The sequence below is a fragment of the Tinamus guttatus genome, unplaced genomic scaffold (assembly GCF_059628265.1).
Source record: "Tinamus guttatus ecotype Peru unplaced genomic scaffold, ASM5962826v1 Tinamus_guttatus_pri_ptg000314l, whole genome shotgun sequence".
NCBI lineage: Eukaryota > Metazoa > Chordata > Aves > Tinamiformes > Tinamidae > Tinamus > Tinamus guttatus.
This window is the reverse complement of record NW_028288848.1, coordinates 9,722,080-9,746,616: the sequence shown is the minus strand read 5'-3', so window position 1 is coordinate 9,746,616 and position 24,537 is coordinate 9,722,080. Positions and strand designations below refer to the sequence as shown.

General features: G+C 42.9%; 1 protein-coding gene across 1 annotated transcript; it reads right to left on the bottom strand.

Moving 5' to 3' along the window:
- Window positions 1-925: 925 nt before the first annotated feature.
- Window positions 926-20,955, bottom strand: HTR7 (5-hydroxytryptamine receptor 7). Its single transcript, XM_088528736.1, has 2 exons — window positions 20,432-20,955; window positions 926-1,950 (listed from the first exon to the last, which is right to left on the bottom strand). The coding sequence occupies exons 1-2, from the start codon at window positions 20,953-20,955 to the stop codon at window positions 1,200-1,202; spliced, it is 1,275 nt and encodes a 424-aa protein (XP_088384862.1). The 3' UTR covers window positions 926-1,199.
- Between the last annotated feature and the right edge of the window lie 3,582 nt (window positions 20,956-24,537).

Here is a 24,537-nt window from a genome sequence, read left to right as displayed (position 1 = left end):
TCCTGCTCAGCTGTGGGAAGAGCTTTGTTGCCCATGTGAAGAGGAGCAGAATCACATAGAGGAGCTTGTGTGCAGGCAAGCAGCTAGAACTAGAAACTGTGAATGTTCCTGTACTCAAGGCAAATTTTAAAATCTTTTTAAGCAGAAGTGATGACCTAAATCAGTGTGTGTAGATAACGACTACAAGTTTCATAATATCTAGTGCTCATTTTAATCCTAGCTGACTCAGGAAAACAAACAAAACCCTAAAATTTCAAACATACAATAAACTAACTACTGTATTGGAACAAAGACTAGCTGTAGCAACAAAAGAACCTAACATATTAGTGTAGGAAAAAGTGTGAGTCTAGATTAAAGAAGGGTTCAAGTGATAAAGCCAAGAGAATTAATGAAAGAAGATGGACTTGGACTAGACAACTCCTGCAATAAGCTGTAATCACTTATTAAAGTTAGCAATATAGGACACTACATCTCTCTGGCATAACTGCTATAGCAGCCCTGTAGATAATTGTGTTGCATGGCTCTGGGCAGGCGCAGAGCTGGTCTGAGACTTCACTCCATCTCTTATTCACATGCTTTGTGTAATGTATTCTTTCAGTACACAAACACAACATCAAACTTCACAAATTAGTTTATCCCCAGGAAATTCAGTAAATTAATGTTTAATGGACACTTTTTTTTACAATAACGAATATTTCAAAGCAATGTAACTTCTCTGATCCAGCTTCATCTTAAATGGTTTATTTCTCTAATAACAAAGTGGAAAGCAGTGAGTTATACTGAACTCTTCAGCATTTTCAGGTCTTTATTACAGCAAAAATTTCTAGGATACAAGATGCATCCAATATCGAGAGCTACTAGGAGTTGTTTGGGGCCAAGGACCAAACAAAAGGGTCAGGCCAACATGCCTCTTTCCTCACTCAGACACCCTGCAGCACCTTTCCTCCTTCCCCTCCCCGGTATCCAGTACTCAAGTGCCATTTCCTTACACCCAGATGCATTAGATGATCTTCTGCTTTCTCCAGGTTCATTACGGCCCATGCCTTGTGCAGGAATTTACCTCCTACCTTCCCGTTTCTTGATGGCTGTGTTAAGAGCACTCAGGAATGCTTTTTCTTCCAATAACCCTTCTTTCAAATTTGCAGAAACAAGTTAATGTGATTAAAACAATAAATTATCCTAATAAAGGGCAAGCAACCTCACAGGACAAATTCTGGCTTTTCTGCAAGCTTCAGAGCCTCATGCATGCCCGCGGCCGAGAGCTTCCGGTTGATGTTCCGGTACCGGCACTGCAGGAGGTTGCGGTACGTTGTCCTCAGGTCCCGATTGAAGAAGGCGTATATAAAAGGGTTGATGAGAGAGTTGGCATAACCCAACCATAGAAATGTTCTTTCAACCCACAGCGGGATACAGCTGCACGCTGTGCCACAGATGAAGGGCCTGGCAGTTGAGAGCAGGAAAAATGGCAGCCAGCACACAGTGAAAGCCCCAACGATAATTCCAAGGGTAGTGGCAGCTTTCTGTTCTCTTTTAAAAATGGAAATATTTTTCTTCTCATGCTTAAGGAGTCGTGAAAAATTAGCACATTCTTCAGATTCTTTGTGCAGTTTAATAACTCCATTCACAGATATTCCTTCTATTTCTTCTGCCCGGGGAAAACCAGCAAACTTGTGTTTGGCAGCACTCCTCTTAGCAGCTTTGTAAATCTGGTAGTACATGAAAAGCATCACCGACATGGGAATGTAAAAGGCGACTGCAGTGGAGTAAATGGTGTAGCCAAAGTCTTGGCTGATCAAGCAAACCTTTTCATCGTTGACGTTCTGGGCCCAGCCGAAGAGCGGCGGCAGCGTGATGGAGGCGGATAAGAGCCACACGCACAGGATCATCTTGGCCATGCACCTCCCGTTCTGCCTCACAGGATATGTGAGGGGTCTGGTTATTCCTAGGTACCTGCAACAGTAACGTAAGAGTTACTATCTGATGCTCTGGTTCATTGATAAAGTCGTTTCACGGAGTTTACCATAAAAATCAAGATGCTTGGCTAAAAATAATAATTTATTTTTTGATTATTAAGGAAACTGAAACCTAATGTTGATTTGACTGTCTGATGAAGTCCTGGTATAGATAAGTGCTTACCCACAAACCATATTACTTTCTGTATTGAGTTCATGTGTCAATTTAAACAAGTGGTTCCATTCATCTTACTTATTCATCTGTTACAAAGATCCCAGGCACTAAACTGAGATGATGAGTTGTCTTTCTTACTTTCATGTTTCATGCGGGAACAGCAAACTGCAAACTTATATCAAGAGTAGATTATCTCAGCACTACTATAATTCCTTTTATTATCTCTTAATTTGAAAGAAATGACACTACTTCAACATTCAGACTTTTAGTGTATTAAATGATAATCCATCACAATGTCAGTTCAGGAGGACTGGAGAAGATGCTTGGTTTTACCAAGCTAAGTTTAGAATGATAAATAATTGGAAACTCATAAGAAAAAAATGTTAAGTTTGCTATGGTTTGGGGGGAGGAGAGGGCAGGTCTAATGGCTTCTAAAACTCCTAAACTGTAAGAGCTTAAAAATATACGTTCTGTCCCAATAAAATGTTTACCACTGTTGCCCTATATAGATGGACAGCAATATTCTAGTTTTGTGTTTTCTCTCAGCTACAGAAGTTTTCTGTAGTTCCTCTCTACCTATGAGAGGTTTCTCTTAGGCAGAAATGGATGACTTTTCCATCTCACATTTTTATCCAAAATTTGTATTCTGCTCAACTGGAGCTGATCTGTAAATTCCCACTAACTTCCTCAGATTGTTATTTCCTTGTCCCACCAAAAGGAAGAATTTGGAAGAAAAATCAGTGCGCTTCACTTTGGTGCTTATAAGCATTATATGTAAGCATTATATATAAGAATTATCAGACACTAAAGCAAACTTTTGCTTTAAGATGTAGCTACGTTTGGTCAAAAATGAAGGTTTGAGTAGGCTACAAACAAGAAAGGCTGTAATGTGATAAGAATGTCCTTGCTTGGTATCGGTGAGTACCCAGCACATCACAACATGGGTATCTGTAGAGTGCTGTAGTGTTGATTTTTTATTATTATTATTATTTTTACTGCAATGCAGTAAATTATGGCTGGTGCTACTGCTTTATATAAGAACTCAGGTATGTTACAGTCGTGCAAATAAAAAGACAGACGATTTCCTGCTCTGCTGAGTCTCAGCTACATCACTGATACGTGACTGATGGGGCAGGTTGGGTAGAGGAGCCAGGCCCCGGCTGTGGTGCCCTCTTCCCAGCAGCGCACGAGCTGATTGCAGCGGTGCCTGCAGGGCCAGGAGCGAAGAACACGTGTTAAAATTGGCTGGGATTCTAGCAGTGCCATGTGTGAGCCTGGACCATGTTGTTAAAAAAAAAAAAAAAAAAAAAGGCTATGCCTCGTTCATCCTTTGCATTAGAACAGGGGCAGGCAGCTGCTCCTGGAGGCCTTGGCCCTGGCGTAGAGTCCCAGGCAAATTCTGCTCCGTGGATTCACTGGCCTGAACTGTGTGTTACCACTAATGAGTTGGGAGCTCAAGTACAGCTCTGCACACTTAGCATTTGTGTGAGAACGGCATGATCTAGCCACAAATGAGTTAAACATATCATGGATGCAAAAAGCTTCCTAAAATGTGTTGTTTTAAAGAATCTTCAAAAAAAAAAAAGATTGGTCCATCTTCCTGAGACAGATATTTTTCTAGTTATTATGCATTTGGTCATTAAAAACAGCGTGATTATGAGGTGATCTTCCTTATACATCTAAAACCGCTAAATTAGATTTCTGAAAAAATCAGATCTGTGGGGTGCACCCTCTGAGTGCCTACTGGTGCATTCTGCTGCATCAGAATATAACAAAAAGAATTCATGAAAGCAGAAATATACTGAAAAGAATTAAAATTCATTAGTTTTGCACTGACACCATTTTTGGGGAAGCTATCTGAGCTCCACAAAGTGCTATTTGAAATTAAAATACACTAATTAACATAAAAATACACCAGCATCCTCTGTCTTACCCGTTTTTATTAAATGCAGTATGCCAAGAAAAGAAGTAAGCAGACAGAGAGGCATTAATGAAGGAAGTGTCTTTATCTTCTTATCTCCACAGATGAAATGCATTACCCTTGAAAATTTAGTTGCAACTTCAAAATAATGTAAATCATCACTGTTGTCTAATACACTAGAGAGTGTCCAAGACTTAACGAACTCATGATTTTCTGAAGTATTATGTCAAACTCCTCATAAAAATATCTGTTTTATGCTTAATCTCTAATGATTACCTTACAAAGATAGCTAAAGGTAAACAGCTAAACTAACATATCATTCCAAAAATATATACTATCTTGAGGCCTTACTGCCTCAAAAAGCTCAAAATAAGACTATTCTTCAACCTAGGGAATTGTGTGAAATGGTCTGTTTTATCTGCATTACCACAAAGGTAGTTCATGTAGTCAGTTATCACCAGAAACCTTTCAGGATGACCTTTTTCATCATCTTCATTTCACTAACTCTCTATTTGCAGCTGAAGTGATTAGTGGCTTCTATAGATGCAGAAGAAGATGCCAGTTCCTCCTCCAACCATAGTTAAGAGAAAGCAGCAGGGCCAGATTTGGTAGAATTCAAGGTTACCAGGCATGACATTTAATTTTTGTGGATTGAACCTGATTTTTTTTCCATAGTTCTTTTTCTTTTCTTTGTGTTTGTTCTCACGTGGGAAAGACAAATACATCTGCAATATTTAGGTTGTAAAAGTGGTGAAGTGTTTATAGCTATTTTGGGAACTTTGAAATGAATGCGTCTAGTCTCCCAACCTTCTCAAATATCTCGAAAACAAATGAGGCAAACTGAGAATTAACAAGTACAGCTCTATCAACTTTAACAAAAGGAAGAAAAGGGTAATAAGAAAGACAAATTTTGGATTCTGTGTCCAAAAACTTACTGCACTGCATGTTCTATTTGGTTAATAAAATGGGAAAAACAGGAAGAGGATTTGCTCTTCACTGAGAGTAAAGTCACAGAGTAATAGAAAATCTAACAGCTAAGAGTTTTAAAACTTCTTGAGCCCTCTGCAACCCACAAACAAATTTAATGTATCGTGATGCAGGGATCACTTATGCTGTTTTTGAAGCACACAAATGAAACTGCTTTTTACTGGGCTCAGTGTACTTTGTAGGTAGAATTACATTTTAATTAGTTCACTTTTTCTGTCAGTATTTAACTGGCTTGTAACTTGCAGTTAGTGAATGGACGGGATGAAGCTAATGGGTGCTGGTGAGACACTGGAGTAGAAATGTTGGGCTCTGTTCTTGTTTCAGTTTCTTGTTTCTTGTTTCAGACACTGGGGAGGAATGCTTTGGTACTGGCAGTCATGTCAGGGTGGCCCTTCATTTATGGGGAGTTAACGTGTTTGGATCTTTACCCCCAAGCAGCCCTCTCTCCTGTACAATAAGCTTCACTGTTCAATTGAACTGTTTGCCATAAGCTGGGTTTTAATGTGATCTCTTGCTGGATGTCTGTGTGATTAGAGAATCTAGCGCCTTTGATGATCCCTTTGCTCAGCTGGTTGAACTAGTTATAAAACTGCACATAAGGTCCCAAGTCCCTGAGTGTGACTGGATCCAATGGGCTATCCAGTTTAGCAGACAAGAGCTGGATGTCTTGGGATAACTTGGAGATAGACAAAAGCACTCCAGACAGTTGATGTTTGCTGATAGAAAAAGTTTTGTTTACTGCTTTGTCCCTGCTGTGGAGCACAATGTCTTTAAGCAAATGTGTGGTTTCTTGAAGCACCAGCTGAGATGAAATCCCTGCTGTGTTCTATAGATGCAGTTCCTGAGCAAAAGAGAGCAGAGGAATGGAGAGAAAGAATATATTTTGCAGATTAGGAACTGAAAAAGCCCACTGTCTTTCAGGTTTCTTCCCATTTTACTTCTCCTTATTCCTTCATGCTCAGAGGCATCCCCGAAGCTAATAAAGATTTCAGGTTTTTGCTCGGAAGCATATATGGCACTTTTAATGAATACTTTTTCCTACCTTACTGCCTTCAGCTGAGGTTTTAGTTCCCAAACTCAAACATATTAACACAGAACACATCTGTCTCCTCTCCTATACCCCTCCATGGTGTCCTTTGGCACAGACGAGCGCTCGTGATCCCAGCCAGCCTCTCAGCTTCGGCCAGGCCGCAGGAGACGTGCCAGGAGACAACCACCAGGCCGGCCGCCGTGTCGGGATGCCCCGTTGGTGCAGACAGTCGGGTAGCTGTTACAGAGATGGCAGTGTGTTTGCTCCCAGCCCGGGGCTCTCCCAGACGCGGGCACAGACACGTGTTAGTGAGCAGGGAGGCCGCTCGTGGTCTGCACGGCCCAGGCCTGCAGGCCCGTGCACGCCTTCAGCCTAAACGCAGCTTGCCGGCCTGCTCAGCATCACCAAAGAAACCCATAAACGTTGACTGCGGCGGCACCGCGGGCCTAGATTAGTGCTTTGGTTGTCTAACTCGTTCTTTCTGTATTTCTTGAGGTAAGCTACCAGATAGCTGCAACTAAAACGTGTGGGGGTTGGATTTTAAAGCTATGAAAAATGTCATTTTAAAAAAAGAAAAAACCTCTTGTCAGACTCCTGTAATGCAGAAATGGCTAAGGTGATTTTCTCCAACTTAACTATATGAGTCATGCTTGGGTTGACACTAAACATCAGCTTAAAAGGAATTATTTTGAAAGTTATAATGGTGTTTCAAAATGAAAGCCTCCTACAACTTTAACTGGAAAATGATGACTGATATCTTAGTACAATTAAGTGAAGTGTTTCAGAAACTTCCATAGTATAAGCAATGAATGAAAAGAAAAATTACACTGATAACACCACTATACTAAAACAAAGTATCTTCAGGGAATAGCTATTTAAATGTTTTGATATTTATGTCCCCTCTCTTCCTTCCTTGAGTACAAGCAATTTAAACATAGTATCTACAGACAAAGCACTTAAGGACAACACCCTGGGGAATACTCCTTCTCCCTCCCCTTTCTGGGTCTTCCAGCCTCTGCTGAGACAGGAAAAATCTGGTAGTGAAAGGATTTGCTCCAAATTCTCTTCTTTGCTTCTCCCTGAGACTGACTTTGCAAGAACCCTGCTGAACCCTATAAAATAGTTACAGGTGAATCTCTATATCCAACTAACTAATCTACTCAGACATCTTTGCCTTTGGTCATAGTTGGATTTCTCTGAAGGCAGATCTGAATTTGTCAGAGTTGCACAAAAACTTTGCTGTGTGTCGGGTGGGTAAATATTTTAAATGTTCACCTCAGGCTTAACCTTTTAGCCCAAGTTCAGAGGATAAAAAAGGCAGAAAACTGATAAACTGTGTTAGTGTGCAAAGGAAAATCTAAGACTGTAATAGCAGGTTTATTTAGAAGCCTTATTTCTAATGCTACTGGATGCACAAAGCATCTTGTATTGTCTTACAGAGTCCGGGTTGCTCTATGATATTAACTGTGGGAATGTCAGCCAGAGGTACATGCTGCTCCTAGGAGGTGGGCACCTGGGGTTTTAACTTCAGTCCTTGCCACAAAAGCGTTTCTAAAATACTGTCATTACAGTTCACTGTGAAACATACTTGAAAAACTAACACAGTCCTCTCTGAGAGGAACTTTCGATGCAGATCAGTCTGAAAGCAAGAAGAAAGCTTGCTACCAAAATAAAAATGAGAAATGGCAGCTTTAGGACTCTGAGTCCTCTAACTGAGGTGCCAAAGTATCTAAGTAATTCTGTTTCATGAAAATACAAGATGAAAAAGGAAAAGGATATTGCATCTCCTCAAAGACAAATGTGCTTTTCTTGACAAATTGTCCATGATGCTGTACTTGTGAATAATCCAAACAGCAGCAAGCAAAGTAAAGTTTTGTAAGACCTGAGTCAATAAAAAAATACAAGGAGGGAGGGAGTTTGTGGTGAGTCCCAGAGTATGAGCAACTCGGCCATGCCAGGCACAGCTCTGCGCAGTGGCTGGAAAGGAGGAAAGCTCTCTGCTCAGAGGCACCTGCTGGCAGGTATTTAGCAGGGCTGAGTGAAGGATGCACAGAGCCTCACTGTGTTTCAGGAAAGATTTAAAATTGGCCTTCATTCTGAATTTCGTAAAGGACAATTGCAAAAAGGTTTTGGGTTTTTCATTTTGCTTTTTTTTTTTTTTAATCTTACACTGACTGAGTAAAACATGGTGCAGTGAGTCCTATTTTTTCCATGAAAGCAAATGAACTGTAACAGTTTGTTCTGAAATAACCAGCAGTGGGCATCACTGGAAAATCATTCTAATTTTATTATTTTCCAAAGTGAAATTTTACAAAAATCATCCTGATCCCATAAAATACTCAAAAATACCTTGATAACAGAACATGCATTCTGACCCACTGCCATACCAACTGTTTTGTAAATATGCACTCTCTGGAGTAGCTTGTCCTTTCCAGTATTGAAAGTGTGTCTCACCTCCTAATATGAAATAAAGACATAAATTATGACCTGTTGTGGAATGGGAGGCAGAGGAACAGAAGGTATCATGGAGAGAAGGCAACAGATCAGACCAAATTGCAGACTGCATTTCAAGAACCTTTTAGACAGGCTCACAGGCCTTTCTAACAGGAACTTCTGTATTGCGAACTTACCAAAAGATACTACCGTGATTCCTGCCCCAAACCTAGCCAGTCATTTATTTTCCTTTACTTGCTGTTTTGCCATTATTGCATACTCATGGATTCGGGGCTTACTAGGTACCGCAGCCCTCCCTGCTGATTTGTGGATGCCACAGCACACAAGTAGGGTGCAGTGAGTGGGCTGAGCAGAAGGCAGCCCTTCCTCTTGCCTCCTGGTGAGGCTGCCTTTGCTTTTCCCTGCAGCACCTTGGCACCACTCAGGTCCTTCTGAGGTGGGGTCACATCAAACCATGTGTGGATAAAGACTAAAACACCCAAGGTTGGTTCCTGTGCTTACAGTTTCCAATAATCTCAATTCTCATTGGCAAGCCAGTATCTTCAAATGTGTATTTGAATTTAGGAGCAGAACGTTGGCATCGGGGTGGATGGATCACCACGGCCGAGAGCCTGCACACCTTGGGAGCTCACCGGGGCTGTAAGTGTTGGACATGTTTGCTAAGATGCTCCCTTGGTGTCAGCACCTAGGCAGGAGAACATGAGCTTAATGTTAAGTACCAGCTTTTGGGAATGTTAAGCACTCCATTTGCATTATTTTATTCGTAGGCAAACAGTTCACTGTGCCATTTTAATTTGGGTGATTTTTGAAAAAAAGGAAGCTTTTGTCCAAGAAATGGCCAAACTCATATAGCAAAAATAGCTTTTCAATATGGGACAATAGGCTCTTGGGTGATGAAATCAGCACTGTTGATAAAACTGTTTGTGCCAAGAAGTGGGTTTCCAATTGCAGATTCTTAAGGCAAAAGAAAGCTAAAGTGCATAACAAAGCAAAAAAGAAAAAAAAAAGTCTTTGGAGATGGAGCTGCATTATTTTTAGCATCAAAATATCTCACTAGACTATTAAAGAAAAGCTCTGCATCTTGTCAGCAGCTGTTTTGGGGCACAGGTATAAATATATCCATGTAATTTTGTGGCCAGATAACACACTAGGTCTTTGTTCAAGGATTCAGTATTTCAAGTATTTGTTAAATGTCTATTTCTACAGCAAATAAGCAAAATTTAGCACCCACATAAAGAACTGTTTACAGAAAATTCTTCTGGCAAATTTAACAGTCTATCTGAAATATTTGGTAACAATCACAACATGTTTTCATGGCTTGTATTGATAATAACAGCTATGTTGTAACTTACACAGTAAGTTCAGATAGAAGTGTATACTTCCATTACGTGTGCTCATTTCTTCCATTTCTGTCTTCTAATTTCTATATCTATGGCCAACTTCTAAATAACAGTTACGAGAACAAATCTTCTAGACCAGTGTTCTTTGCTCTGCTTTGCAAGCCCCTGAATTTTCTACTGTGGGAACAGCCCTCTAACTAGAAAACTGCCCACAGCCTTGTTTTTTTCCACAGTTCCTTCTGTGTCCCTCTCCAGGGAACTGCAAACCATATGTTGAAATCCTTTGCTGCTAGTCTCTAGAGCATCCCGAATTAAAAGCGAACAGGTAGAAACAATGTGCTTGGAGAAAGCTCTGTATCCAGGGCTCTGTTTATCTCACAGGGGCAACTGGCCACATCTCCCACTGAAACTGCTAGAGAAAACTCATCACGACCAGGCAAGATAGAAGTAGAGAGATCTGTGCACACCCTCCACAGCTGCTGTGCCCTTGCACACAAGCCTTTGCTACCATCTCTGGCTTTCCCCAAATCAGTGACATTTGTGAGTTGCAGCAAACTCTGCCAAGGCTCCCCGATCCCTGGGAAGCTCTTCCACTGCCATTAAAAACTGCCTGACTGCTGGTTGCTCCTCTCTTCAGACTCCCCTCCTGGTCACAGGCCGCAGGGCCAGTGGCAGCCGGGAAGGACAGGGTTGTCCCTTCTACTTCCCCCAGACTCCTTAAAGGAACATTAAAAAAAAAATAGGTAAACAAGGGTAAACAACCAACTTGCCCCTGGTTTTATTTTTAACTAACATTTCCCTGAGCTAAAAAACTTGGCTTTGAGTTTTTAACAGCACTGAAAAAAAACCACCCATTTCCTTGACATATCTCAGGAAGGACTTTGCTGCCAGCTTTTTTTTCACCAAGATACAATGTACCTCTAAGAATAGCCTTCACCCTTGTTTCTCATTATTTAAAACAAAAAAAAGAACAACAACAAAAAGTTTTTGTAATGGTCCTCCTTGCTTTTACTTTTTTAACCAAATTATGACCATTCTGCAGTGGAATAACTATACAAGATAATAATAGCCCTGGCCTCCCTCCTTGGCCAGGATAAGCACAGAAGCTCAGTACAGATTTCATTTCCCTGCAAGTACCAGTTCTTTATGGGAGCTGCAATAGCACAGTCAACATTAGCCAGAGAACTTGTTTATTGCTAAGATTCATTATCTGACTTGTGCACATGCTAATCTTTCTGGAACCACCAATATGTGAAAAATAGCAATCAGTGTAAATATTCTATATAAAACTTTGTGGATAAATGGATAGGTATAGCAAAGCAAAGATGCTGCGTGCTCCTTCCTTAATTCCATTATAATAGTTCAAACAAAACAGAGACAAGTTCTCTCCAGATGCCTATATAAGCCTATAGGCACATACCCACTGCTGAAGTCAACAAGAGAGGGGCGTGTGTGTTGTGGCAAATAAGCTATGAAAACTCCTGTATCTTTAACTCTGTAACTGAAGATTTCTACCCTGATTTTAACATTGGGGCTGGTTTTATGCATGCACACCCTTAATTTGGGCAAATGATTCCAAATTGTTAAATCATTTTCATTTTTCATTATTGCTTATAGGCAAGAGAGTCAACCTTTGAATTTCAGAAAAAAAAAGGGGGGGGTCGTGTAATAATATTCACAAACTCATTTCATAGGAGTCTTCATGATCACAGAGACCGAAAGGTAGATGTCTTATCCCTTCTTTGGTTGAGGAAATAGTCATCTTTTTGCCATAATCGAGTTTTCTTGGCTATACTTAGAAGAGCCATAACATCTGATGTCTGTTACAAGACCAAGTATTTGCCTCAGGCTTATGATCTAGCTCCAACTGAGCTTTGAATTACGCCGGCAGAGCCAACGTGCATCCTTGGCGTTTGGAGCCGACGCGGTGCTCGGCCTCCTTCGGGAGCTTGCCGGCTCTGCCCGGGCCATGTCTGTCCAGGAGAACAGGTTAGATGGGAAGCGTTCCCGCCGCAGCAGCAGCAGCAGCCCATCCACAGAGCGGGCACTGCGAAACACCAAGCGCGGCAGCAGACCTGCCACAAGGAAGCTGCCAACCTGGCTGTGTCAATCTGAGCGAAAGGAGACCTAAAACTGTGCTTAACAGGAGGAATGACTAGAGCTTTGATTTTGCTGAAACCTTGGCAAACCAGAACTCCTATAGTAAGAAATGATTGAAAAGGAATGCTGGAATAACTTTTTCCTTGGCAAGAAAAAAACCCATGTCCCTTCTCCAAGAAGATAAAGGAAATGGAATATTCTTTGCTGTTTGTGAAACAGATCTCTAAAGCTGAGAGAATGAACTAATGGGCAAGTTGAACTGCTTCATGTATCGCATTCTCCTGCTAGGGTGACTCAGGGAAAACTGAGTGTGAAGAAAGACCTCAGAAACCTCCATCAGTTATTGATTAATTAAGATTTGTGAAAAAGTACAAATTAGCAACCTGTGCTGCCACTGGTACTGCAGCAGGAGGCTGTACGCACTCACTCAAATGTTGGTACATAAAATATACAGACTAAAATAGAATTTGATTATTCCTTCCATTTATCTCAAACACAGTTGTACAAAAGTATCAAACAAATAAACATCTGGAATCTATCAGATAATCTTAAGGGAGAAAATATGAAATTACTTGAATATTTTTTCTCTACTACAAAGAAAAATCTCATTCTCAAAAAAGTTTTAAAAATGAACTTTCCAAAATTATAAATATTAAATCCAAGTACATCCTTAGATATGTTTCTTATATAACACAGCACAAAAAGCCATTTTTCCTAACATAATAAACAAAGATATCCAAATATTGCAAACTTTGGTAAAAAATAATAATAAAATAATGTTATCGGCACCAAAGATTGTTTTGCTGTGCCAAGTACAGGAGCTGGTCTGCATCACTGGAAGGTCTCCACAACTGCAGAAACAGCCAAGTTCAGCAAGAGCTCCTTGTCCTCGCAGCTAGCTTGGATGCAGTCATCAGCAAGTCATTTCAATGCATGCTATAAATACATCCACTATGCAAAACAATTTACAAATATAAACACCGTAATGATGAATACTGCTCAAAAGTCAATTAAGGAACAAAGTGTCCCTTTAAGTCACTCAAAGTAATGAAATTTTCAAATGATTCTTGACCTTAACACATGCACATCAAAGTTCTTAATTTGCTCTCTCCAAATACTTGTAAGCAGCCTCCCTCAGCCGCGTCTAGCAAATCTAAGCATTTCTAAAGTGAATATGGCTAAAATGGTTAGAAAAAAAACCCACTTCTAATCTGCTAAGCCTTTACTTGCTGTGGTGGTAGAAGGATCTCTACCTTATTCCAGAGTCTTCTAGCATTTACAGAAGAGCTCATCTGTTTGTCAGATTATCTTTTAATCACTATATACTGCATATATATATATATATTCACTATATACTGGATGAAGGCACAGAGTGCTCCCTCAGCAAGTTTGCTGATGATACCAAACTGGGAGGAGTAGCCGATACCCCAGAGGGCTGCGCTGCCATCCAGAGGGACCTGGACAGACTGGACAACTGGGCGGTGAAAAACCTCATGAAATTCAACAAGGCCAAGTGCAAGGTCCTGCACCAGGGGAGGAATAACCCCAGACACCAGTACAGGCTGGGGACCGACCTTCTGGAGAGCAGCTCTGCGGAGAAAGACCTGGGTGTCATGGTGGACAAGTTGACCATGAGGCAGCAGTGTGCCCTCGTGGCCAAGAAGGCCAATGGGATCCTGGGGTGCATTAAGAAGAGCGTTTCCAGCAGGTCGAGGGAGGTGATCCTGCCCCTCTACTCAGCCCTGGTAAGGCCACATCTGCAGTATTGTGTCCAGTTCTGGGCTCCACAGTACAAGAGGGATGTGGAGCTGCTGGAGAGAGCCCAGCGCAGGGCCACAAGGATGATCAGGGGCCTGGAACATCTGCCCTATGAGGAGAGGCTGAGGGAGCTGGGCCTGTTCAGCCTGGAGAAGAGAAGGCTGAGAGGGGATCTGATCAGTGTCTATAAGTACCTCAAGGGAGGGAGTGCAGAGCATGGTGCCGGCCTCTTTTCAGTGGTGGCCAGGGACGGAACTAGAGGAAACAGCCAGAAACTGAAACATCAAAAGTTCCACAGGAACTTAAGGAAAAATTTCTTAACAGTGAGGGTGACAGAGCACTGGAACAGGCTGCCCTGAGAGGTTGTGGAGTCTCCTTCTCTGGAGATCTTCAAAACCCGCTTGGACGCAGTCCTGTGCCACGTGCTCTAGGTGACCCTGCGTGTGCAGGGGGTTGGACTAGATGATCTCTAGAGGTCCCTTCCAACCTTAAACATTCTGTGATTCTATGATTCTATATCCTCTCTCCAGCATGTATCTGGTGTCAAGCCATTAAGAACAACGACCGTGCAAAGACATAACCAAGTAGCTGCTATTGCCTCGAGCAGGTACAATTTTAGTAACGGCATCTTTTCCAGTCTGCCTCACGATGGAAGGAAAGGTGAATAGGGACGCCTCAGGAACCAGCGTGATCTTGTTAGCACAGCTTCACAGCCCCGCTTCGTTCATGCTTAAGGAGCTGGCTTTCAGTGAGGGATAGACATTGCCCTGCTACAAATTACTTAAAAGTGCATTCAACTTCCAATTCAGCTTCTTCATCTCGGTATCTTGGAGCAAGAATTAGTGTCATGTCTCTTTTCAATGAAAATAAAAGAGAGAATGAAGAAATGTTCAGTAACAAATTCTCTGCAGAAACAAAGTAGAACAATTCAAATGAAGAACGTTGACTAAACTAGAAAAACTACATAAGAAAGAATAAAAATACCTGTTTTTTCTTTATTAGTGTACATTGCTGTTGGCATTTTCAATCAGCTAGACAGTTATTTACAGGGTTAGTGTACATTTGTTTCTGGGTTTAGCAGTGGAAAGAATGGCTCTTGTGGTGGTGGTGCATAGGAACAAGCTGCTGTGCCGATCACAAAACTTTCTTCCACGATAGACACCTTAACTGCAGAAACTGCATCACATATTTTATCTACAATTCCTTTCAGCTTTTTCTTGATCCTTCAGTAATTTCAGTTATGTGTAAACAGAAGTTTTCTTCTTTTCTCAAGCCTTCAGTGACATTACAGCCACCAATGTTTGTAAGACAACTGGACCTAAATTTTGCAAAGGTATGAAGGAACCTACTTCACATTTATATCACTATAGTTAGGAAACTTAAATGTAAATGTGTCTATATGCTGCACATTTTTCATAACAAGGATGAAGGTTCCCTAAATAAAACCTAGAAATGAGAATCCACAAATCTCATATTCCTAGAAGGGAGCAAAGAACCAGCTGGCACTGGTCCACGGGAACTACAAGGACACGAGTACATCTGAGTCATCCCCAGCAATGGTAGGAACTCTTGCAGTATGATACAGGTCATAGAGAGTGAATAAAATCTTTTGGGGGACACTGCAGGTGGGTCTCTATATTCTAGATCCAGAATGTATTACATGAAACATTTTTAGTGCAATCTATATATCTATATACACTACAAGTATTTTGTGAACGGAGCATGGCTGGCAGAGCAGACTGCAGCCATTTCTGCCCTCAGCCTAAATGCATAATAAAATTGTCCATACCAAACAAAGAGCCATACAGGGCTCTTGGGTGCCACTCAGTTTAAGAAATTACTGACAGTGTTCTCAGGTCACCATTTCCAGTTTTGGAGTTAGGCAGAATGTAGATGCCTGGAGTCTATTTGAAGTGCTTAAATCCTTATTTGGGTGTAGTCTTAAATCCTTCCTATGAGGCACTTGGCCTCCTCAGTTCCCAAGCATGCATCAAGGAAATGTGAATTTCATGATCGACGAATTCTAAGGTGATGCGTAAATACTCACACTTATTTGGAGCATGGCAAAAGATACCAACCAGGGACAGGAGAGAAAGCCAATCCTTGTGTATAAAAAGCTCCAGAACAACAAGAAGTCATGCTTGTGTATCATTTGGGTATAAATCCTAAATCTTCATCAATTTAATGGATGTTATAATACTCATTTAATGTTGGCTTAGACACACACTGGAAAAGTTCTCCAGAAAGTATTTAATGACTTGTGTGGGTGTGGGGAAACTGTTATAATTCTTAAACTGTATCTGAGTAGTTATGTTCTTTATTACTTTCTAAGCCAAAGAGTTATTTTTAAATTGAATTAAAAATTGCTACTTATGCAATTATTCAGTGGATAATCTCCAAAACAGGATTTCTGTAGCTATCTTGGGTCAGAAGAAGAACATGATGAATCAGCAGGCAAACCACACCAGTTTAAATGCAATTAATTCCCTTCAGACACTTATTCACCCACCAAGATGTGGTTTGCATCCTCCCCTTACAATTCACTTCTAAATTTTGCTCACTCATAAGTTTAAAGGAATCCAAATTTGGTATAATTTATGTATTTGAAGTCAAAAGAGCAGAGCATTAAAGGAAAAACAAACAAACAGTAATAAGAAATGCTTGAAGTAGGTTATCATTCACTGAGAGACAACTATCCTGCCAAAGTCTGTGCACCTGCTGCCTTTCTCCAGAGCTACCCTGCATGGTGAACAGAGAGTACAGTGAAGGTAATATTGACTTCCAGTGATTAAGCTGCCTGTTTCATCCCTATGAAATTAGCAAAGTGAGAAATGTGTTTTTCATTCTTATGGAGATCTGTGAAGTTTTCATCTTGTGGAGTAAGAAGAGATGATGTGAAAAAAAAATGCAGTAATCCATATCTTGATGTTATTATGGGCACTATCTTATGGTCTCCATGAAATGTAGTTCTTTGTGGATAACAACATGACCTTTCTAGAATAATCTCTACTGTGGCTATATAAAAGACATAATTCAGGTAAGACTTTTTCTTAATGCATCCTGTACAAAATTAGAGATTCCTGCATCAGTACGTGAGCACATACTTTGCAATCTCACCACAGTTCGTACAGCTTAAGAATAGAACCAGTTTAACAACTACTAGCAATTCTGTTCAGATACTTTTAAAAAGAAGATTTTTCTTTGACTTGCAAATCCCTGTCCTCAAGAGCACTTTTCACAAACTAAGCCTGCCCTTAAACATTTATACTTATCTGATAAATTAAAATGCAAATTCAAAAACATAATTTTGTGTATGAGAATCCTATTCTGTAACCTATGCTTAGAAACAGGGTAGGGAAAATAGACATTTGAATTTTGATGCCTAATCCTGTATTCATCCCTTTCGTGCCCTTCTAAGAAATTATGGGTTTCTGAAGTGACATGGGACACTGTTCCACTGTGTTAATATGCAAGTCTCCCATTCCCGAGCTGTAGGCCTCTGTATTACCTACGTGTGTGTAAAATTAGGGAAGTGTTTAGCTACTGTATCCAGGAGCATGCTGCTTCCCCTGGACAGGGGGAGGGGGAGAAAAAGCATTATTTGAGAAGTTTCTGGAAAATAGGCACCCTTGGAATGGGTCACCCAGAATGTACCTGAGTAGAAAAAGATGGAGGAGTGAGAGCATGACAGAATGAGCTTAGAGCAACCAAAAAAGCCCATCACAATGCAGGAAAATGCTTTTGTGAGCTGGTGAGCTGTCCATGCTAATCTGCATCCTTTAGAGCTTTCCAATTGCTAGAGAAATTCAGTTAAAAATGCATCCAGCACTGAGGGCTGTAACACAAAGTGTCTCCAAGTACAGAATGCCCAGCAGCTGCCAGCACTCTAGGGCTATCAGTGGCTTGAGGTCAGGAGCATGTTAATGTGCACGCGAAAAAAATCCCCTTAATTTTACTCAGTTTATCCTGTCCAGAAGGACCTTAAAGCCTCTCTTACCAGCTATATTCATTTGTCTAATAAAAGATACTGCCTCCTCTTACAAACCTTGCCTAATGGTTTTTTTAAAACTGTTCTTCAAACTGATCCAACAGTGACATTCTTGCAGCTATCTGCATTGGACTGATTCACATCTCTGCTCAAGGGATAACCTGGAGATTTAATACTGAAAATTAAAAATCTGGAAATTTATTGCCTCTCTGTGCTGCCTTCAACAGCTTCATCTTTCCCTTCAAGGGAGCCTTCACTGGTGGCAGCAAAGGCTTCCTAGACTATCCTAAAGAGCCAAGTGGCAATCCAATTCACAGTTATGCTTGGAAAATGTGTAGTTTTATCCAAACTTAACCCTGCTCCCTGAGCAAATGGTTCTCTTGTGACCCCAGAACCATTTACCAATCGTGCTACGAGGTTTAAGTGCATCTAGATGGCACGCAGTGCCAAACTGGATGACAGTGAATTTCATTCATTTCTTCCCTGCTTCTGGATTTCCTGGTTCGTCTTCTGTATCTGTTCATCTTATATCTTTGTGCTGGGATTACAAGGGCTGTATCAGCAGAGAACCTCCCCGCATAGATAACATAAAATTTACAAGTGTTTTTGTCATTCCCATGGACTCTTTCATGAAAGTGGTTTCAATCTCTAATGACTATGTACATCATGATTTACAAGCTGCTATAACAAACATAATACTTTATCGGGGGGGTTCTTATCTATGCAGAGATGTCTCCCCCAATGCTAAATCAAAGCTTTCCTAACTACATAAATATAAGAACAGTTCTAGATAAACTAGAACCACTAAATCAATGTTACATTGGTTGTATTTCATCACATGTTTAATTTTCATCATTTCTCTGATCTGCATATTTTCTACATCTTCAGTATTCAAAGAATATTAATATCTCAAGCTAATCCTTGGCCTGGTGAACCACTGTTACAACAGTGTAAGATTATGTATTTTAAATCAAATTATAGAGTTTTAAAATCCTTTATTGCCAAGTGATAGAGACATTTTGCTAATGAATTGCTGTCTGGCCTCCCCATTAATGGGAGACACATTAAGATGTTCCGTGTATGCTATTATCCATCATATGGGATAATCCATAATAGATAATAGAGCACCAGGATTCACCAAATTTTGACTTCAGGTAGGGAGTAGACAACATAATCATTAGTTATGAAGAAATTGTGTTGAATAAACATTTGGTAATAGAAATAGGAATATGCAAAGACAAAAGGATAATAATTCTGGTTTAAATAGTATTTGTAAATAAAAATCAGTCATTTAGAATAGGCTACATTTTGTTCTAGGGTACATTGCTGTATCCCTTGTTAGTATTTCTTTGAAGAGGATGAGGAGAATAGAAGGTACAGAAAGAGATCATCATTGCAATTAGTTCAGTTAAAATCTCTATTCAGCATACAGCTGTGGCCTAAAATTTTAAGCTGGAAATGGAAGAGAGTAAAACTGAGTACCTACAGTGCTGCAGTGTGAATCAGTCATCCAACACTACTTGGATAAAAGAGCTGAATTACGTTTACCTGCCTTAGAAAAGTTACCAGAAATGGAGTTGGAGAGTTCAGACATGGCCATCAAGAACGATCAAACAATGGAACCACTTATGTGTGGAGGGAATGGAAAAATGAAATCAATTGCCTTAGAAATAAGTAGTTAGAAAAACAAATAATAATGCTAGGAAATTAAAACAGGCTACTCATCTTCTCCCACAAAACTGGAACTAAGTTAAAAGGTGGCAAACTTCAAAGCAAGAGAAAATACTGGGATACTCACCTGAAGTCTGCAGGAAGATTTCATTGCTACAAGATGCTTGCCAGCATTCAGGTAACTGTTGGCCATTGCATCAGAGCAGGGACTCTTTATTTGCAATGAATATAAATTGTGGTGCTCCTTGGCAAGAAACAACCTCTGGGTTCTCTTTTGAAGAGACCAAGTGCAGAGATCTTTCAGAAACCCTTCTGAAGCACGCAGGACAGGAGACTGTTAGAATACTGGGCTGGATAAACCACTTGTGAAGGCTAGTTAGGAGGTTCTTCAATTTCTGCTCGTTACTGAGCCATAATGAAAACTGTCTCCCCCTAGATGCTAAAATGCCCAGGATGAGATGGATGCCATGAAGGAGGCAAAACACATGCAGCAAATTATTTTAGGATTGGACTGCCATAGAATAAAGAAACCTGTTGACCTTCCCCAACTGAGGAGAGCTGAAATATGGGTGGAAAGTGAGACCTGGCTTTACTATCAGAAATAAGTTGCTTGTCCTAGAAATGAATTCCCTATTGCTTCAGTGCCCATAACTTTTGGAAGATGGTAAATGTCAGCAAGTGTAGTATTTTTTTTTAGGTGACTAGAGAAGTATGAAAAAGGCAAACACTTAGGAGTAGTTTCTCCCTCAGTACTAAGTTTGTCAAAAATGGGCTCTCTCCGTTGATGTGTAGGCATCCTGAGACTAGCTGCACTAGCACAGCGATAAAAGACCTAATGAGGTATAAAACAATTCCTGCGTCGTCTCCGAGCTCGTAAAGCTCCACCGAATTTAGCGGGGCGGGGGGGATCCTGCTGTCTCCAGCCTGGGGAGAAGCGGCTCAGACTGCCCAGGGCACGAAGCGCTCTAGGGGACGGCGCACGGAGCCGGCCGGCGGCGCGAGCGGCGGGGAGCGCGGCGGGGCGGCCGGGCCGGGCCGGGCCGGGCCGGACTCACCTGTCGATGCTTATCACGCACAGGGTGAGGATGGAGGCCGTGCAACACATGACGTCCATGGCGATAAAGACGTTGCAGAAGAGGCGCCCGAAGATCCACTCGCCGCCGATCAGGTCGGTCACGCTGACGAAGGGCATCACGGCCAGGGCCACCGAGAGGTCGGCCAGGGCGAGCGAGACGATGAGATAGTTGGAGGGCTGCCGCAGCTTCTTCACGAAGCACACCGAGATGACCACCAGGCAGTTGCCGGCCACGGTGAGCAGCGTGATGAGGGAGAGCGCGGCGCCGATGACAACTTTCTCGACGCTGCCGTAGCTCAGGATGTGCTCCCCGCACTGCGAGTCGTTGTGCGCCGGCGGCCCCGCCGTGGGCAGCGCCGGCGGGGTCCCGCCCGGGGGGAGCTTCACGAGGCGCGGCGGCCACGAGCCGCCGATCATCCTCCCGCCGCCCAGCGCGCGCGGGTCCTCCAGGGCGAAGGGCCGCAGGTTACCGTAGAGGTGGCTGCTGTTGGCGGCGACGACCATGGTGGCGTGAGGCGCCCATGGAGCCCGCGCGCTCTCCGCCGCTGCCCGGGGCGCTCGGGCTCCTCCTCGGGCGCCCCCTCGCCGCCGGCAGCGGGGCCCGGCCGCGCGCGAGCTGCCCCGGGCGGGCGCGCGCCGGCCGCCGCCTCCGCGTGCCCCGGCCCCGCGGGGAGAGGGGCGGGAGGCGGCCGCCCACCCGCGCCGCGGCGCCCTCCGCTCCCGCTGCGGCTCCCGCGGCTGCGACGGCGGCTCGTGGGGAGGCGGGCGCCGCTCCGCCCCTCGCGCGGGCAGCGGCCGGGCCGGGCGGCGCGCGGCACCTGCCCCAGCGGCCGCCCCGCTCCGAGGCGGCTCCCCCGGCCCGGCCGGCGGGCAGCGGGGCGGCGGCGGCTCCCCCGGAGCCGTGTGCGCCCCCACGGTCTCCCTTCACCGAGCTGGAGCCTCCAGGCGCCCCTCACTGAGCGGGATCCACCCGGTCCCCCCTCACTGAGCGGGATCCACCCGGTCCCCCCACGCCGAGTGGGATCCACGCGGTCCGCTCTGACTGAGCGGGAGCCTCCTGGTCCCCCCTCAGTGAGCGGGAGCTGCCTGGAGCCGACACCCGAGCGGGAGGCGCTGCCCTCGGGGCACGCTGCGGACGGGCCCGGCAGCCGAGCTGAGGTGTTGGGCTTGGTGAGGGTGGAAAATGCTGCTGAGGGGAAGCACTCAGCGACAGACGTGTCTGTGTGGGGCCCCGAGCTCGCCACAGGGTAGTGGGACTGGCCCTGCGGCAGAGCTGTTCGGCTGCAGCCGAGGTGACCAGTGGCGCGTGTGGGTGGACCTGTTCAGGTGCAGCCTCCATCACACTACTGAGAAGTGCTTTGATCAGCGTGGCCAGCTTCAGTCACCTCTAAGCAAGGCGCTTTCTTGGTGGCTCTGTAAGAAGCTTCATTGAGGCAGGCACCAGCTAGAGGGAAGAGGTGCGTGTGCGGCCTGGCAGCAAGAGACTACGATACGAGCTCACATTGCACTGCTGAAACACCCTGCTTTCTAGCGAGCCCTAACAAGTGCCCAGCCATTGGGAAAGCCTCGGCTGGCTCTTCCAGGCAACAAAAATCCATAGCAAATGAGGCTTCCATAGCTGCCTCACAGAATTCCTGTTTTTAATGAAATCTTTTGTCAGCACCCATTCTTGAAAGCAGGGTTCTCCTCATATGTAACTGCTCAGCACAGCCAGGACCACAGGGATGGGGTCAGGCGGAGCAGCCACGACTCCTACAAACCCTGAGCCCGGGCAGGGCCTGTCGTGGGGTCCAGCTGTCCAGGGGCAGAGCGAGCAGCACTCGGCTTCAGGTACTTGCTTCCCCCTCCACCTCCATCTGAATCTTTATCTGAATGATGTGATAAGCAAGTTCAACGAAGAAGCAAGAGACATAGCTGGGCAGTTCCTCAGCCATCATCAAGTTGAATGCATTTTTTCCCACGAGGTCATTCATTTTCCTATCCTTCCATGCTATTTGCTTCTTCGTGTCCACTTGCAATAAGACTTCCCCGTTGAACCACTTAGAATGTGTTCATTAACCTTGAGCTTCGGGTGCCTTGCCTTAAAGCCCTTCCTTTGTCCTCCCTCAGAGCTGAGCAAATAGTAAGAAAAAAAAAGATTTTAAAGTTAGAAAGGGTTGATCAAAACAGTTGAAAACATTCAGGCAAAATGGGCAGAAAGGAGACTATCCCCTAGTTGTGTGGGTACATTCTTTTTTCAATACTGTCTGAAGTACAGCTAAGGAGAACTGAGTAAATTTTGTTCAAAATAGATATGTATCTTAAAAGCTGATAACATTGTACAGTTTAATACCTTCTGTAAAAGCAATTTTTCAGTTGCTTAAAATGTGACTAACACAGGACAAATCATAATCTGGTGCTTTCTGCAAATGTGTTGACACAGTTCATTAAATCAGTCATTTTTCCTGACAACTTTTCAATGTATTTCTGGAAGGTGACTCGCTAAGTGTACTCAGCACATTGCATGCAGGATCATTTCCGTACTACTCTTACCCATTTCAACCTGAAAGGAGGATTTTAGCCTCATCTTTTGTTTTGTACCTGAAATTCCCATACAGTCATTACAAGTTAATATGCTGCTTTCTTTTCTACTCAAGGGTCATTTGTTACTACTCCTTGTGTTTACTCTCAAATCTTATCTTCTAAAAGAAACCAATCCAAATCAAAGGGGTTTTTGCAGGATTAGAGAGAAAACCTGCAACACCTTGGCCACATGAAGCAGCCCATACCTCTGTACACATCTTTCCTTGGTTGCTTTTCGCTGTGACACACCGGATCAACACTGCTTTTGGTCAGCTCACTGCTGGAGAGGTGCCTTGGCTTTCGTCCCCCCCATGTGCAGGCATCCCCTCGCTGTGAGATTACATCTATCCCCATGGATTGAAAACTAATCTCACATTAAATTAGAAGTGTGCATCCTGCTTTTCAGAGACCCTTGCTATAAAATGCTCACATGCTGTTCGAGACAGTTTATAGAAATTAAACAAATGGCCAACTGAGAGCTGAAAGTCAAAAATCACAAGTTGGCATTTGTGTCACCACAAAATATTACCTTTTTACCTACCATGAGACTTCAGTAACTTCCAGCAGATAATTTTATGGCTGAACTCAGTAAGGTACTATCCTTTGAGTCATTTAAACTTGTAGAAAGGCTATAAAGGCTCCTCTTCTTATATCTGTTCATCTCTGGCTCTGTGCTAAATGGACCCTAGCCCATCATTTGTTGTGCACCTTTTGAAATTAAATGATTTGGTTTACATTTGCTAATGCACTATGTTTAAAGTTCTTATCTTTAATGTTCATTTTTGTTATATAGAAGTGTTTCAAATTAAAAGCAAGGGAAGGAGGGAACCATTTTCTTTGATTTTTCCCCTCCAAAAATAACAAACTCTTTTGTTTGATTTTTTTTCGTCTTCTAAAAATAGTGGTAATCACATAGTTACAGCACTTGTGATTCATTGAACTGTAGCACTGTTGTGTAGCAGTGGGTTTTGGTATCAGTTCTTTGCTACTACGTTAGTGAGGTCAGGTTAGATAGAGCCAGACAGAGCTCGCTTTTGAAATAAATTTTCACAAGTGCAAATAAATTTAGTGAGGTCAAAACAATCCCATCAATATTTCTGTGTCCTGGATTTTCAGTGTGTCTCCTGAGGACTCAGTGCTTCCAGGCCCTATGGAAAGTGCATGGCTTTGCCAGCTCCAGCACTTGGACTCAGATGGGTCAGGGAGTGCAGACCAAGAGCTTCACCACCACCACAGAAACCATGGCCCAGCAAACCTTTTCCCCACACATCTAGGTCTCCAAAACAGCAGCTCTGCCCATCTTAATGTAAAAGCTTAAAAGTGCTGCAATTTTGAGTACATGGCTGGGGGGTACCACAATATGAGCGTGAAAAGGTAAACAGGAAGATTTTCTTGCTGTTGTTCCTTTCTGTCTCCTTTATTTCTCCTTCCTTGTCAGAGCAAGTCTGTCTTCAAAAATAATCATTTTCATTTGTCTTTTGTAAAAGGTTTATATCCTTTACCTTTGTTTTCATCTTTTTTTTT

Coding starts and splice junctions, on each gene's coding strand:
- HTR7 (XM_088528736.1), bottom strand. CDS start 20,955: ATGGTCGTCGCCGCCAACAGCAGCCACCTCTACGGTAACCTGCGGCCC. Junction 1,951..20,431: donor TGCGTGATAAGCATCGACAG/GTGAGTCCGGCC, acceptor TTACTGTTGCAG/GTACCTAGGAATAACCAGAC.